Here is a 16,363-nt window from a genome sequence, read left to right on the forward strand (position 1 = left end):
TTTCAGCTTAAGAATACTTCATTCGTTTATTTTCTTGGTGGTGCAAAAATTCATTAAACACTTGAGAAGAACTTTTAATATTAACCTTTTAGTTTCCTAGTACTCATTCTAATATATAATTTTTTCCTAAGCTTGAAACAAATCACAGTAAAGGAAAAAAACAAACAAACCAACAATCACTGGAAATGACCAAGGATTTTCTCTGGTTAACAGAATTTAAATAATAGCTTTTAACTGAGGGAACAGTGAAGTAACACTACCAAAAAGATTTTTAAACTTACAGTAATAATAGACAAAGTGCAAAGCTTTCACATTTTCTTAAACTCTGAATGAACACTAAGAATAATTCTTTTTAATTTATCAGCAAGATTACTTACTCACTTTTTAGACAAGTTTCCCTTAAGGTTCCCCTCTCCTACACACAATACTTACATCCCTAAAAATGAAGAAGTGGAGAAGACTCCAATCAAGCCTGTTTTATCCAACTTAACAAAAAGTCACCACCATCAACAACAACAAAAAAACCCCTGGGTCTATAAAGGTTGAAACTGGGCAAGAAAATAATTAGTGAGACTTTATACCTTTCAACCATATCCCTTCAAGGGATGACCAAATATTTTTAAAAGAGAGGTGAGCCGACTAAAGACAGTTTAAAATACACCACTAAGTCATGGAGGAACACGCTTCAGACTCTGGCAGGTAAGGTGTGGGTTTAAGAGCACTTACTTCATAAAAGACTGAAGAGTCGAAGGAGAAACTCTAGGTTTTGTACCCGCATTACTTCTCCACAGATGCCTCCTTCTAAGTTAATCACATTCTATCTCTAACAGCTTTTAAAAGAATATTTTAAATATTGGAGGATATTTAAATCGCAGCTTTAGAAAATGAGCTTAGGACACGAAGGTCATCTGTTGGTACAAGTCACACAAAGTACCATTTATATACAACGAACCAAAATGAAAAGAAAGGTAGGGAGAGGGGAAGCTTCACGAGGCTCGAACTCATCTACCTGTTTAACCTGCCAAAGAAATTCAGGTTGAGAGAGGATTGCATAGATTGTATTCTAAAATAAAACCCTTAAAAAAAAGAAAAAAACGCTTAGAAGGGTAAATTTTGTGTATACTGTTTTAAAGTGGCATTATAAACCCCTATAATCGCATTCAAATTTTATCAAAGTGAAACTTACATATTTATGCAAATTTTTTTTTCTCAAAGTAGACAAAAATCTTCTAAAATTGGACACAGGACAAAGAAATGCAAAATCAAAAGAAATGGATACATAGTATGGGTTCTAAGTAAAGAATCCTCTGGAGCAGCCCACGACACACATGGGCTGTCCGGCTGGGCAGCTAGGGGAAGGGAGAGTACATATCACCTTTACTGAAGGAGGGCCTTTAGACCAAAAGAAAACAGCAACAGCAGCAACTAAAAATCTTAACTGAAAACCAATGAAACTGAAGTTGAAGTCTTAGGGATTCTTCAGTTCCTCTGTAACCACACACTGAAAGGGTCGTTCATCACACGGACACTTCCGGGTTACAGAAGGTGACATCGAGCAAGGCTAAGAACACAAAAGTCACCGATAAAAATTTATCCCTGGTCCTAATCTGAAGCAACATTTGTTCTCTAGCTCTCCTTTTCCATAACAGACTGCTAACAGTGTTTATTAGGATGGTCATTTAAGTCCGACAACTGGAAATAAAGAACAGAATAAGAAAAAAACAATTCTAAACAAACAGAATAGCAAAATATTCAACAGATGGAAACATGAAATTAAACATAGAATTAGTATAACTTACATGTTTTAAAAGTATATACTTCATTTATAAATATTTCTAATTGACAATCTATTAAAAATCATAAATATTCAAGTGAACATTTGAATTTTCTCTTTAAGAGTTCAGAATTCCTTCTTCAAGTCCTTGAAGATTAGTCTCCTCTGCTGAATGTCCAAGACTAACAGGCTTCACACAGTCAGATTATGTCTCTGATTAGACATAGAAAAGCCTTTATTACCTACTGTGTTGCAATAAGACTTTGAAATTCTGTAACTCTCTTATACTTGTAGAAAGCCTATAGAGGAAAAAAAGGACGTATCAGTATAGTTCATGTCTGTACATATTTCGAATAAGATACTATCCTATGAGCCATAATTTGAAAGCAAAATTCAAAATAAAATATATACAACACTGACCAATGAAATTTCCATTTTTAAATGCATGTGCTGTAATTACTTATTAAATACTGACGAAACACCCAGCTGCAGTTCTTCACTCTTGAGTTAGAAGGGGCAAAGGGAGCCAGTTATTTGTTATCAATAGATTCTAGATTAATGATGGCAGCAGTGATACGAATAACTCATTATAATAAAGAATCTCTAATCATTTACAAGTGGTCTTATAAGTTCGTTCTGCACATTCCTCTCCAAATGTCCTTCCTTGTTGTCCCCCAAATACCCTACACATGACCCTTGAACACTAAGGGTTTGAACTGGGTGGGGCACTTACTCAGATTTTTTTCAATAAAGATAGTACTATAAATGTATTTTCTTTTTTAAAGATTTTATGTATTTATTTGACAGAGATCACAAGTAGGCAGAGAGGCAGGCAGAGAGAGAGGAGGAAGCAGGCTCTCCACCGAGCAGAGAGCCCGATGTGGGGCTTGATCCAGGACCCTGGGATCATGACCCGAGCCAAAGGCAGAGGCTTAACCCACTGAGCCACCCAGGCGCCCCAAATGTATTTTCTCTTATGATTTTCTTAACACTTCCTTTTCCCCAGCTTACTTAGTTTTAGGAATATAGCATATAATACATACAACATATGAAATATGTGCTAAATAACTGTATTATCAGTAAGGCTTTTCCGATCAACAGTAGGCTAATTGTCGTTAAGTTCTCGGGGAATCAAAAGTTGCATGGAGTTTTGACCACATGGGGGGTAATGTTAGCTCCACAGGGGTAACGACTGTTTATTTTATCTACTGCTGAATACCTGTGCCCTACATCCACTATTTACAGTGTTAATAATAAGTAATTATTGAACGAGAGAATGAATGCTGGCATGCTTTTGGGCCCGGGCCCAGAAGTAAAACTCTGGAATGGGAATCATAAAAAAACAATTCTATAAGCTCAGTTTAAGGATAATATACAATTCAGGGTTGATTTGATAAAAATCTAATGCTTTTCTTTCTATGACATAAGATGACATAGTACACAGTGTTAAGCTTCTTTCTTTACTCTAAGTACTTAATAAATAAGAACTTCTCTTATACCAAGAGGTTATAGTATGCCAGGCAATGTCCTGAGCATATCACACACATATTCTCAATCATTATAAAAAAATTCTACAAAGTAGATAAAATTAACCCTGATGTTCCAATTTGAGGAAAACTGAGACTGAAATAAAATAAGTAATTTTTCAGGGTCACCAGTTCATCCTGTCTCATGATTATATAACCTCTCAAAAAGTCCGTGCTCTCTAGAGTTTCAACATTTTCTTTTTCTCTTGCAAATTGCGGAATTAGCAGAAAGTGAATTCTTACTCTAATCGTCAGAATATCAAAGGATCCAGACAGTTTTTAATTATTAGGAAAAACAACAGAATATTATTATTAAACAAATTAAATGTGTAAAATCATATGCTGCACCTTAAAGTACCTATTTTAAAAAACAAAACTGTCAAATATATATGAAAATATGGTAAAAAGACCAAGCCCTAAAACTAAAAAAAAAAAAAGAGAGCCCACGTAAGCAGCAGGAGGTGTGTTCAGAATGAAAAAGTACACTCAAAGTCTGACTTAGACACAAATGGGAGATGATCAGAAAACTCAAAGGTAACAGCCAAATTAAGGACAGGAGGACTGATAATCAGGTGGAAGATAAAATGAAAAGATCCCATTAACAATTACTAAGAAAAACTGTAACATTCTCTAAGGAAAAAGTAGATGTACAGAATCCATATAAATTAAAAAATAGGGCTCAACTAAGATTAAAAGGAGAGTGGCTAAGTAAATTGTGGTATGCCCTTATAACAGAATATTGGCATATAGTGAAAAAAGAGAGCGACAAACCAAGAAACAGACACTTAACTACAGAGAACAAACCGATGGTTCCCAGAGGGGAGCTCAGTGGGGCTATGGGGGGAAACAGGTGATGGGGATGAAGGCAGGCACTTCTGAGGGGCACTGGGTGTTTTAGGGAACTGCTGAATCCCTATATTGTACAACTGAATCTAGTATCACACTCCAAGTTAACTAAACTGGAATTTAAAACTTAATAAAAAATAAAGTAATGCTCATGTATTTGGAAGTTGCTAAGAAAGTAAACCTTAAAGCTCATCACAAGAAAAAGAATTCTGTAGCTGTGTGATGGTGATATTAACTAGTCTTACTGTGGTCAAAGTTCCACAATATATATTCAAGTATCAGTTCATTATGTTGTGCACCTAAAACTAATGTTACAGTTTCTTCTCAAAAAACAAAATGCTTATGAAAAAAATGTAGTAATATCAGGAAATGATTATAATACAATGCCAAGTAAAACAGGAGAGTACCTAAAAAAAAATGCTTTCAACTCTGTTAACATATACATATATAAACATACACATACAAACACATAAATATTTTACTTACAAGTCAAGGGAAAATACACATTAAAAATACATCAAATGCTGAAACAGTCCGGGGTGGTGGGGATAGCAGTGATTGTTAATTATTTTAAAATTAAACTTTCATACGTTTTTCCAAAATTTTATGATGACCTTGAATTATTTTTATAACTGGGGGGGGGCAGGGAAAGGGGATTACTTTAAGAGCTTTAATTAGCACATGGATAAACTGGTGTTTGTTTTTCCCTGGAGGGGAAAAAGGAGATTAAATTGGGCTGTACCCTTCCTTGTGTAAGGAAGTGTCACTGCCCTTAGGAGAAGAACAGTTTTCACAGACAGTATTTTAAGCACTGGAGAACAGGAGCGCCGGCCACCCAGTGGTTTGTGAAGCAGCGTCACAGCTCCAGCTGCCATCTTGTAGTTTGGAAAGTGCAGTTACACTGAACCTCAGGTCATCCTCGCGTTAACTCTGGAGAAGGCTTTCTCTTGCGCTCACTTCACAGTGCGTGGAGGTGAGCCGGGAGAGTGGAGTGACCCGGTGGAACCCGTGCGGACGGCACACAGCAAGCCCAGGCTTGCAGAACTCCAGCACGGCTGGCTCCGAGCCCAGTTCTCTGCACTTTCCTTCAGCAGAAGAAATACCAGACTCTCGATGGAGACCTGAAGCTGATGGGGTTGACTTTATGGATGTTTTCTTTGAGACTCAGAGACATTCTGAGGAAGTCAACATCAGTTTTTTTTCTCAGTTCAACCTTATTTGGATTTAAAATGTGTAAATTATTGAAAATATTTTTCACTTAAATTTCATTAAATAATCTAAATTTAATTCAATTTCTCCTGTTTTAGCTTATTTACAGGCCTCATAAGTGAGTGAGCGAAATTCTTCAGGAAGTACTAATTACCGATGGACACCCTACGTCTAGCTTATGCTTGAAACCCCAACCTACATAGCCAGCTGTAAATACACGGCAACAACAGGAGAAAAACACGGTGGGGAAGGAACAATTTATTTTTCACCTCACTGCCCCTTTTTAGCTTACAAATGCTTGTAAAGAAAACATAAGAGATAATCTGTGTAACTTGGCTCCCTGGCCTTGAAAAACAAAACAAAAACAAAACAGTTCTTCCTCGACTTTTTATTTTCCAGGGCAGCACAGTTTTCTCTTATTTTTCCCGGATTCTTTTCCTTCTGTTCTATATTCCTCAGTTAGTTGGTATCATATATATCTCCGCAGGCAAATTCAAATTCTGTTTGAAACCATGTGTGGCATAAACCAAAAGTAAACTATAGGTCTATTCAGGGGAAAATGGGGTTAAGAATGAACAGAGGGAAAATGCCTCCTCAGCTTAAAAAATAAAGAGCAGGGGTGCCTGGGTGGCTCAGTGTGTTAAGCTTCCGAGCCCTGGTTTCAGCTCAGGTCATGATGATCTCAGGGTCATGGAATCAAGCTCTGAGATGGGCTGGATGGAATCTGCTTGAGATTCTCTCTCTCCCTCCTCATCTGCCCCTACCCCCTGCTCCTGTGTGCATCTGCTCTGTCTCTCAAATAGATAAAATCTTCAAAAAAAAAAAAAAAGCAACGAGATTTAATCTCTTCTTTCATCACCATCTCAACCAAGCTTTCCTTTCCTGACCTGTTATTATACTTGACCAAGCTATAGCCAGCTGAATATCAGGATATCTTCCCCACAAAACTGAGAAGGTTATCAGAAACACTGCCAATCTCACACTATAAATTTTTCCTGTGGCCTGCTGAGACCCTGGCTTGTGAGTGCAGATACGACAGAGTTATATACTCTCATATATAACAGACAGAGTTGTTTATATAACAACATATCAAAACAAACTACTTTAGCAGAGAAGATGATCTTTGAAGTTTGCTGAAACCAGCAAAACCCAGCAAGTCTTCACTGTGAAAACCATTCTTACCTTCCGAAAGCATTTAAAAGAGCAACTATTTCCTGTCGAGTGAGTTGGAAGCCTTTAGATGGGCTGTTCTCTGGAAGCTTTTGGATTTCTTTTTCAGAAAAGAGTATCTTCAGGGCAGTTCCTAAACCCTGAGTCTAAGAAAATAGATACACATAACAATTAATGTAGTAATTACTATAAAGGTTGAAAGGAATACGCAGCCACTGTGATGAGAGTCAAGAAATTCGCATGAACTGAACTTCTCACCAAAATGTTAAACTGCATGATAGAGTTTCTACTTCCTCATACTTATGCATGATAAATTTATCTTAACTGTTAAGGAACCTGAATTGTTCAACGTTTGTTGGACATAAATTATGAAAATGCCTTTTCTTAACCTAGAAAATATCACATTAGGGTCACAATATTCAATATGTAACCTTGAAAGCATTCTTGACATCTCCTAGCAATTCAAAACTTAGAAATTATTAGTAATAACTACACTTAAAAATTTACCAATTACTAGAACTAGAGAAGACGTATTAAAATAATTAAAATTAAAATAATTCTGTCTCCTGATTTTTCTGACTTACCATCTTTGTGAAAAAGTAAGACAAAATATCAAACAATCCTTTTTACACTGAATACATATAGAGAGAAATGGGCCTTCTTGGCACAACTTTCTTTGTGACTAGATGGTCTTCTTTTGATCACTAAAATAAATTCAGTGATGGAAGCTTGACAACTAAGCCTTTTTATATTTTATTTTTATATAGGTCTACAAAATACTAATATTCTATTTATAACCACCGACTTCAGAAATGAATCTCAAGACTGTACCAACAGAAACACATATAGTAAAGCCAGACTGATTAGCATAGAATAGGGAAAACATTCTTACACATATAACACAGATTTAATATATTCATCTTTTACATCAATAAAGTAGAAACGCCATACTTCAGATCTTCTGTTTCAATGAACAGTGAGGGTATTATAATAAAAAGTTGCAAGTTCCCAGTAGGAATATTTAAGGTTAGTAATAGTTTTAAAACAGAAAACAAAACACAAACCTGCAATTTTCCCCATAGTCTGCATTTGTCGCATCCAACACAGTCCATTATACGGGAGATATTCTTGAAATGTAAGCGGAATTCTTCCTAACATGCAGAAAATATTTTTATTCTCATTACAGTTTTATAAATTAAACTGCACTTGTATGATTTACAAGAAATAAAAGTTCTGAAGATTAATGAATGACTTATGTTTTTCAGCAGTGAAGAAGAAAAATAATTGGATTTGTATGGCATAACATGGCACTAACACAACTAGCCATGGAAATTCATAACATTCATTCCACATGCTGATTCAACAAACTTTTTATTGAGGTGCTACTCTGTGCAAAGCACCAACAAAGGCATGACGGGAAAAACAAAAGTAAGTGATACATGGTTTTTACTTTTAAGGAACTTTACTGCTGCCCACATTTGATATCTGCATACAGCCAGTGGTAAACATATCTGTACTATGTTTGACTTATTTTTCATGTATTGCTCATGTGAGTCCAAATCGGAAAGCCAGTCTTAGACCAATGATCAGTTTTCATCTTTTTCCTTAGGACCACACACTGTTTGCAACGGGGGCTGCACCAGCACCGGTGATCCCAGGGCTCTATGATCCCTGGGTCCCTGCTTCCTTTTGGGGGGGAGGGGGCACTATTCCTCTGCCTGTGAGCAACTGGGCATGGTTTCTAGGACTCTAAGGCCAGTCTCATCTGAAGCTAACAGTAGCTAAGAGTTTCCTCATCTTTTCCATGTGATAAACATAGAAAATAAATTTCATCTTATTGTACTGAGGTAAACATTTTATTGCAAGAAGCTAGAGGAAAGCAGTCCCAAACTCTGGCCACCAGAAGGCCTGACTGGCTGCTTTCTGAAGAAAGGTTCCGAAGAAACAGGACCCTGGCTAAAAGACAATATACAGAACACAGAAGTCCTTTGCTCTTCATTCTCATGTAATTCATGTTCTTGGGAGGAAATGGAAAAAAAAGGGACTTAAGTTCTCCTTTATACACCTTTGAAAAATAGAAAACACAATTTCCAGCAATTCATAGATGACAGCCAGTTCTTTTCTCACTCCCATCTTCCTCCTCCACAAAGAGAACCAGAGCTACTTATATAAATACTTAAAAAATAGGAAGCACTACAAAAATAATGTCATAGTCAATACCACAATAGCAATATACCCTAAATAATCACAAAACAAAACCTCTTTCCAAAACCAAAATACAGTTGTGACTAGGTTACTTCACTTCAGAAGCACCAAGAGACTCTTACCAATGGAGGACCACTCAGTGCTCATTTATCAGTGAGCATCTGAAACATCTCAGGGCCAGATGTGTTTCAGAATTTCAAATTTTAGAAATATAGTACATACATTATTTATGAAACACCCCACCAGAGTGTGTAGCAACACCTAGCAATCATATACATTAATGGTTCTGTAGCAAAACACAATATTCAAACAAAGCAGAATTTTTTAAAAAAGCACTATAAATAGTCTTATGTCAGTACAGGTCAGGTTTTGCCAACAAATTAGTTGGCACCAAACATAAGAAAAATGTTTCAGGTTTTGGAGTTTTCTGGATTTCAGAACTACATATATAAGACCTTGGAGCTGCAAACAGAAGACTATTTGCCATTCAATTTCCAATACTTTTATGAACATTTTAAGGCTATAATGTATTCCTTGATACGCTGTAAGCAAATGAAAACAAAGAGCTCCCAACATGAAGTTTGAAAATGTTCCTAAAATACATTCTCCTTTGATATCACAGGGTAACAGGTAATTTTTGCCTTTTATGTTAGAGTCCATAAAGACAAAGGCATAATAGTTCCAGAAACTCGAACATCCCATAAAATATTTCATAAAATAAACTTTAGGAAAATATAGTATTTACTGCCTTCAAAGTGGTGGACAGTCATGATTTTTAAAATCAAAACAATATGCACTGTGATTTTAAAGTAAGAAAACTTTCTCTCAAAATAAAACCCCTTAAAAAACCTTTACAAAGGTGCCGTATTCACCGGTCAGTTACCAACAGAAGCTTCACTAAGAGGTGGCCAAACTTTCTTAGAAAGGAGAAAGGAACTGAAAAGTCTGGAGAAGAGGCTTTCTGTGCCATTTATAGTAAAACCCAGTCAGACCAACTTCAACAAGGTGGAGGGCTGGGCAAGAAGAGTTTAGATGGAGGGGATTAAAACACAGCTGGTCAATTGCTCTCCCCTCCCCAACCCCGTCCTCCAATCAAGAACTTTTTACCTTTAATGACTTGGCCCCCTTTTTGTCACCTGCAAACATGGATTTCTCGTCAAAGTGCATGGGAAAGGACCTGATGAAATGACAACACTAGAAGTTACAGATGAAAAATTCACGTACTATGTAGTAGAGCTCTGGTAGAATTTTCTATCCCCATAAATATTTACAATTTGTAATTTACTTGTGTGTAAAGTTTAATAACACAGGAAGGTGGCACATAGTTCACATGTAAACTACTCAAAAAAAGAGTAAAGCAACATAAAGTAGCTTTGTAATTTAAAAGACTGTAATGTTTTAAAGAAATTACATGATAAAAATAAATAACTTAAAAGCAATTTATTGAAAAATGTGCAACACTATTAAAAAGATGTTTTAAGTTTTAATGCATAATTCAAACACTTTTTTTAAAGGTTTTATTTATTTGAGAGAGAAAGAGAGCAAGTGCATGAGCACGGGGGAGGGGCAGAGGGAGAGGCAGACTCTCCTGCCAAAAAGGGAGCCCAACGTCAGACTCAATCCCCAGGACCCAAGGACCCCAGCATCAGGACCTGAGCCAAAGGCAGACACCTAACCAACTGAGCCATCCAGGCACCTCTAAACACTGCTTAATCCGACTTTGGTTCATGCTCATTTTAACAACCAGTGAACTGAAATTTTATAGACAGCATTTTTTAAGAAGAGGTATATTCTAGAAGGTAAAGCTAATGTTCCCTTAGGTATCTACTTTCATTTGGATAGAACCATCTGAATTTAAACAGCAACTGAGGGTTTTGGAGGAGAGGGTGGTGGTGGTTGGGTGAGCCTGATGATGGGTATTACGGAGGGCACGTATTGCATGGAGCACTGGGTGTGGTACATAAACAATGCATCTTGGAACACTGAAAAAAGAAAGTTAAATTTTTAAAAATAGGTTTAAAAAACCACATTAAGCTTTGGGGCACCTGGATGGCGCAGTCAGTTAAGAATCCTGCTCTTGGTTTTGGCTCAGGTCATGATCTAAGGGTCATGGGATCAAGTTCCGAGTCAGGCTCTGCAATCTGCCTAGAGTCTGCTTAAGACTCTCTCTTTCTCGGGGCGCCTGGGTGGCTCAGTGGGTTAAAGCCTCTGCCTTCGGCTCAGGTCATGATCCCAGGGTCCTGGGGTCGAGCCCCGCATCGGGCTCTCTGCTCAGCAGAGAACCTGCTTCCCTTCCTCTCTCTCTGCCTGCCTCTCTGCCTACTTGTGATCTCTGTCTTTCAAATAAATTAAAAACAAAACAAAACTCTTTCTCTCTCACTTGCTGACGTCCCTTCCCCTCACTTGCTCTAAGATAAATAAATCTTCAAAATAAAATAAAATAGCATTAAACTTTGATACTACACAAAACTCAAAGTTCTGTTTGAAAATAGAGCCAATTCTGAAGTGTGACTAGGCTGTCTCCTGTTCTACTGACCACGTTCCTTCTCAGTTCTAATTTTCCCTCTTCCTAACTTTTAGGAGTCAGTTTCTATTTTATTTCAAGCACTATCTCATTCATATTCAGAGTGCAGAATTTCAGATCACAGATACCCAATTCTTACTTTGTATCTTGGAAGATATTCAGTAGAAGGGTTTTTGTGTCCGCATCTTCTTCTACATTTCCAGTGTAAAGATCGACAATTGAGCGCTCAAAATATGGGGCCACCTTTGATAAAGCACGAAGCTCAATTAAGTATAAAAAGTATAGATTCTTAAGCCTTCTTGGACCTTCTCCCTTAGTTTCCACAGGGTCAAAGCGGCGTTTAAATTCTTTCATATTAGGTCCCCAGCTAGGTTTACCCCAAGTTTCTAAAGAGAAAGTAAAATACAAAATACAGCTTTAATACGATTTTTTTCTCTAGAGAATATATATACCCCCTCCAACAATTTTTACAGTAATGAAAGGCAAGGTTCGTAGATAAAAATGTGATTACCTTCCAAAAGATAATTTGCACACAGATGTAAATTGATACTAGCATGAAGTCCAGATATAAGCTTATAGAAGACTCTCTTCTCCAGACACAAACCTATTCAGAAAAATATTGAAAAAGAAATCACATCCATTTAGATAACGGAAATACTGAATCAAAAAGATTCAGTACACATGCTTATTTTTAAAGTTAATGTTCAAGGACATTAAAAAGAATCAAGGAATAATATAAAATTATTAGATCAAGATGCTCTCCCTATAAGATAAAGTAAGATTCTGACTTTAGAATGGAGTTACGACAGGGCACCTGGGTGGCTCAGTGGGTTAAAGCCTCTGCCTTCGGCTCAGGTCATGATCCCAGGGTCCTGGGATCGAGCCCTGCATCGGGCTCTCTGCTCAGCAGGGAGCCTACTTCCCCCTCTCTCTCTGCCTGCCTCTCTGCCTACTTGTGATCTGTCAAATAAATAAATAAAATCTTAAAAAAAAAAAGAATGGAGTTATGACTATGATAACTTAATGCAGAATGAGGCAGAAAATGTGGGGCTCTGGAGGTCAAAGCACTATGGATGTACCTGGCAAGCTCCCACGCTACCTAGGAGGCAAGAGCACAGATTTTTCATGGGTTTGGCTAAACTAAAGCAAATGTAATTCAAAGTCACTGCTTTGGCTTAACAATGGCTGTTTTCTCCCATTCCCTTCCCTAGAGATATTCTTTCTGTGAACCTACTTGATCGTGGAGGAAGAAGAGACTGCATTCCATTTCTCCTCTTCCTCCAGATTCTTCAGTGTCTCTTACTAATCCTCTGCCCTAGAATTCTCCAGGTCTATTTAACTGTATGGTCCACTTGCAAGGAACTCAAACCTGGAAAAGAGTCATCTAGGAATTTTAACTAATAAACAATATATGCTGACTATCTACCATGTGAACAGAACCATATCAGATGGAGTGACGGAATATGATGGAAAATTCTTTTATGTAGACTTCTTAAGCCTTTTGCTCAAATGGAGGTCAAGATAATCCCACTCTCCTATCCTACCTCTGCCTCAATTTTAAAAGATTTTTTCTTATTATAAGAGTAATAGACATTGTAAATGTGCTTAATGCCACTAAATTTAAGATGGTTAAGATGGTAAATTTTATATATATATTTTACCATAATAAAAAGAGAAAAAAATTCTAGAAATGGTTCTTTATAATTTTTTAAATAAAGAAAAACGCAAAGACCTAAGTTTTAAGAATCCACTACATTCAAAGCAATTGGCTCTTTCCTTCCCTTACCGTCCAACAGCATTTTTTGGCTTATGTCATTTTTTTAAACTACTCCTGAGGAAATGGGCTTCAGTAGTGGGAAGGAACTAAGAAATAACCTCATTTATAAGCTGAGGGATTTTTAAAATGTAAGAGTATATATGTGGCTTACTTTGCATTTTTTCCCCAAGATCTTTTAGATCTTCAGTTTACTCTATGTTCTGCCCTATATGGCTCTGAAGCAAGTATTTTCTCATAGGAAAAAATAATTCTTTTGAGATTTCATTCTTTAGTTCAGAATTCTTGTTAGAATATTCCCATCTTTACAAATGGGAATTTGTAAAAAGTAAAAATTAAGTTCTTTTTTGCAGCTTCTTCTAAAAGTATATGGGCAATTTTGAATGTTCATGGTGGCAAGGGATACAACCATCATGAACAAGTTAGATAAAATATTAGTTACTGACTTTTCTTCTAGTAAAACTTTCAGTCAAATCTGTTACCAAACAGCAAAATGATCAAATCTGAAGTTTACTTTCTCTTCCTTCTAACCTACCTCTCTAAGCAGTGCTGACACCCAGTAAGACATCTAAAGACCAGAGAAGGAAAAACAAAGCAAAGCTTGTGAAGATTCATATGCTTAAGAATAAGAGCATAAACCAGGAGGCCATTCTCCTCTGTAAAGCCCTCAAAGCTCTGTACTTGAAATGGCGATGGCTAAGTGAGAGTGAGGAGTAGAAAGATACTTCTGTAAACTGAAAATTAGGTAACTTCAAGCAAAATGGTAAAAATAAAACATGTGCCAATTGAGTGTACAAATAAGACCTACAATACAGTTGGCAGGAAAATGCTGGACGGCTTTTCCCTGCATGCTGCAGTTCCAACCGCGGAAGTCCTGACGGAAGTGTTTAAATAACACAGTAGGCAACACAGTAAGGCTACGTAAAATAATTTTCTGTCATACTCCTGCACTCCATCTGATATGATTCTGCTCATATAGAACAGTCAATGTACATTGTTTACTGGTTGAAATTCCTGGATGACTGTTAAGTAACATCTGCAAGGACTGATTTACAAAGTAAAAATTTACCAGCTTCTCTTTTTTTTTCCTGATTTAATAGTAATTTTTTATTATGTTTGTTAAGTCACCATACATCACTAGTTTCTGATGTAGTGTTCCATGATCCATTGTTTGTGTATAACACTCAGTGCTCATCACAACACACGCCCTCCTATTATCCATCAGGAGGGAACCCATATCTCTACCCTCCTCCCCTCTGAAACCCTCAGATCATTTCCCAGAGTCCATAATCTCTCATCTCCCCCTCTGTTTCCTGCCCCCTTCAGTTTTCCCTCCCTTCCCCTAATGTCCTCCGTGCTATTCCTTATGTTCTACAGATGGGCGAAACCACATAAAATTGTCTTTCTCTGTCTGACTTGTTTCACTTGGTATAATCCCCTTCAGTTCCATCCATACTGATGCAAATGCTCATCCTTTCTGATGGCTGAGTAATATTCCTTTTTTTATATGAACCACATCCTTTTCATCCATTCATCTGTTGAAGGGCATCTCGGCTCCTTCTACAGTTTGGCTATTATGGACACTGTTGTATGAACATTGGGGTGCATGTGCCCCTTCTTTTCACTACATCTGTATCTTTGATGTAAATACCCAGTAGTGCAATTCCTGAGTCATAGGGTGGTTCTACTTTTAACTTTTTGAGGAATCTCCATACTATTTGCCAAAGTGGCTGTACCAGCTTGCAGTCCCACCAACAGTGTAGGAGGGTTCCCCTTTCTCTATGTCCTCACCAACATTTGTTGTTTCCTGCCTTGTTAATTTTTGCCATTCTAACTGGTGCATGGTGGTATCTTAATGTGGTTTTGATTTGAATTTCCCTGAGGGCTAATGATATTGAATATTTTTTCATGTGTCTGTTAGCCATCTGTATGTCTTCTTTGGAGAAGTGTCTGTTGATGTCTTCTGCCCATTTTCTGACTTGATTATTTGTTTTTCAGGTGTTGAGTTTCAGAAGTTCTTTCTATTTCTAACAATACAGAGCAAATTCAACTCTCCAATTTAGAGAGTGGGTCTCTTTCTTTTGGATTTAATTTCATTCAAATTTACCTTCATCAAGTGATGTATAAGACACTGACTATAATTTTTTCTCTCACAAAAGGGCTAGATTTACTGTAATTAAGATTATGTGACATTTGGACACTGAGTAGGTAAGATGGTTGGCAACTGTCAGTTTCATGGCCCAGATGAGGAAACAATCTCAGAAAAGTTGAGTCAGCTGCCTATAAAAATAGGAGTGTTCTCTAAAACCATATATCAATATTCAGGGGTTCCCATCAGTAGGATAGTACAAAAGTGGTTAAAACAGAATACCTGAGAATTCATTATTGCCCATACATTTCACTTCCATCTTCCACTATCAATATTCAGAGTCTCTCACCACCTCTTTTAACCTAAATACTACTTTTCATAATTTGTGTCTTTACAAGACAGCTAATGAAACAAAGTTAAGAATCATCTTCCCCGTGGACCATTTATCAATATCACTCCTAGTATTAGTGGCGTATCAATAACATTCACCTTAAAGATGGCCAATACATGTAGACACTTCATTAAAAACAAAGAGAAATTATTTTTGTTCACAAGTTAACATCACCAATTAGCAAACAGAAAACAGAATTAAGTACTTAGTTTTTACTCTGTAGAGTTCCTATAAGGTTATGATCTCCTGTATCATTCAACTTGATTATCTTTCATTAATACCTTTAACTTTTGCTTTATGAATGAATGGCAATTTGGTAAATTTTTTAAAAGCATTATATATCCAGTTTTCTAACAAAGCTATTAAAATCCTAGAATGTTTCAGCTTTCCATTAATAGCATTTGTATTTTCAACACTAGAAAACACAGGAATGCAAAGTATCTACTAGGATCTATATTGCTTTATCCTTTAATTAGACAAGTTTAGGCTATATTAACATGTGTAAACATTGTTTAAAATCTTCTGAAATCAAATTTGCCTTCCCTCAATTTCATATATATATAAATTATATAAAATATATAAATATATAAATAATATATATATAAATTATATATAATATATACATATATAGTATTTCCTTCCAAAAAGAAGGTCTCTTATTTACAAAGTAGGTTTGCATAATGGTTACTAGAAAACAGTGTGGATGAGTGGTATATACAGAATTAATTTTCATACAGAATCAAAATAACACTGAGAAGCCAGTTACAAAAGCCTCAGGACAGTATCTGTCCTGTGTATTTCCCTAATGCTGATTATTCTTGGCAGAGCAACAGCCTCAAAATTTTTAAGCCACTG

At 36.5% G+C, this 16,363-nt stretch overlaps 1 protein-coding gene across 1 annotated transcript in view; it reads right to left on the reverse strand.

The window, feature by feature from the left end:
* Positions 1 to 16,363, reverse strand: part of ERO1B (endoplasmic reticulum oxidoreductase 1 beta) — a 57,871-nt gene continuing 41,508 nt past the window's right edge. The window contains exons 11-16 of the mRNA XM_046027019.1: positions 11,766 to 11,858; positions 11,394 to 11,640; positions 9,838 to 9,907; positions 7,590 to 7,676; positions 6,538 to 6,671; positions 1 to 2,073 (exon numbers count right to left, since the gene is read on the reverse strand). Coding sequence (XP_045882975.1) covers positions 2,013 to 2,073; positions 6,538 to 6,671; positions 7,590 to 7,676; positions 9,838 to 9,907; positions 11,394 to 11,640; positions 11,766 to 11,858 — 692 coding nt within the window. The 3' untranslated portion in view covers positions 1 to 2,012. The remainder of the gene's footprint in view (positions 2,074 to 6,537; positions 6,672 to 7,589; positions 7,677 to 9,837; positions 9,908 to 11,393; positions 11,641 to 11,765; positions 11,859 to 16,363) is intronic.

This window comes from Meles meles, chromosome 13 (assembly GCF_922984935.1).
Source record: "Meles meles chromosome 13, mMelMel3.1 paternal haplotype, whole genome shotgun sequence".
Taxonomy (NCBI): Eukaryota; Metazoa; Chordata; class Mammalia; order Carnivora; family Mustelidae; genus Meles; species Meles meles.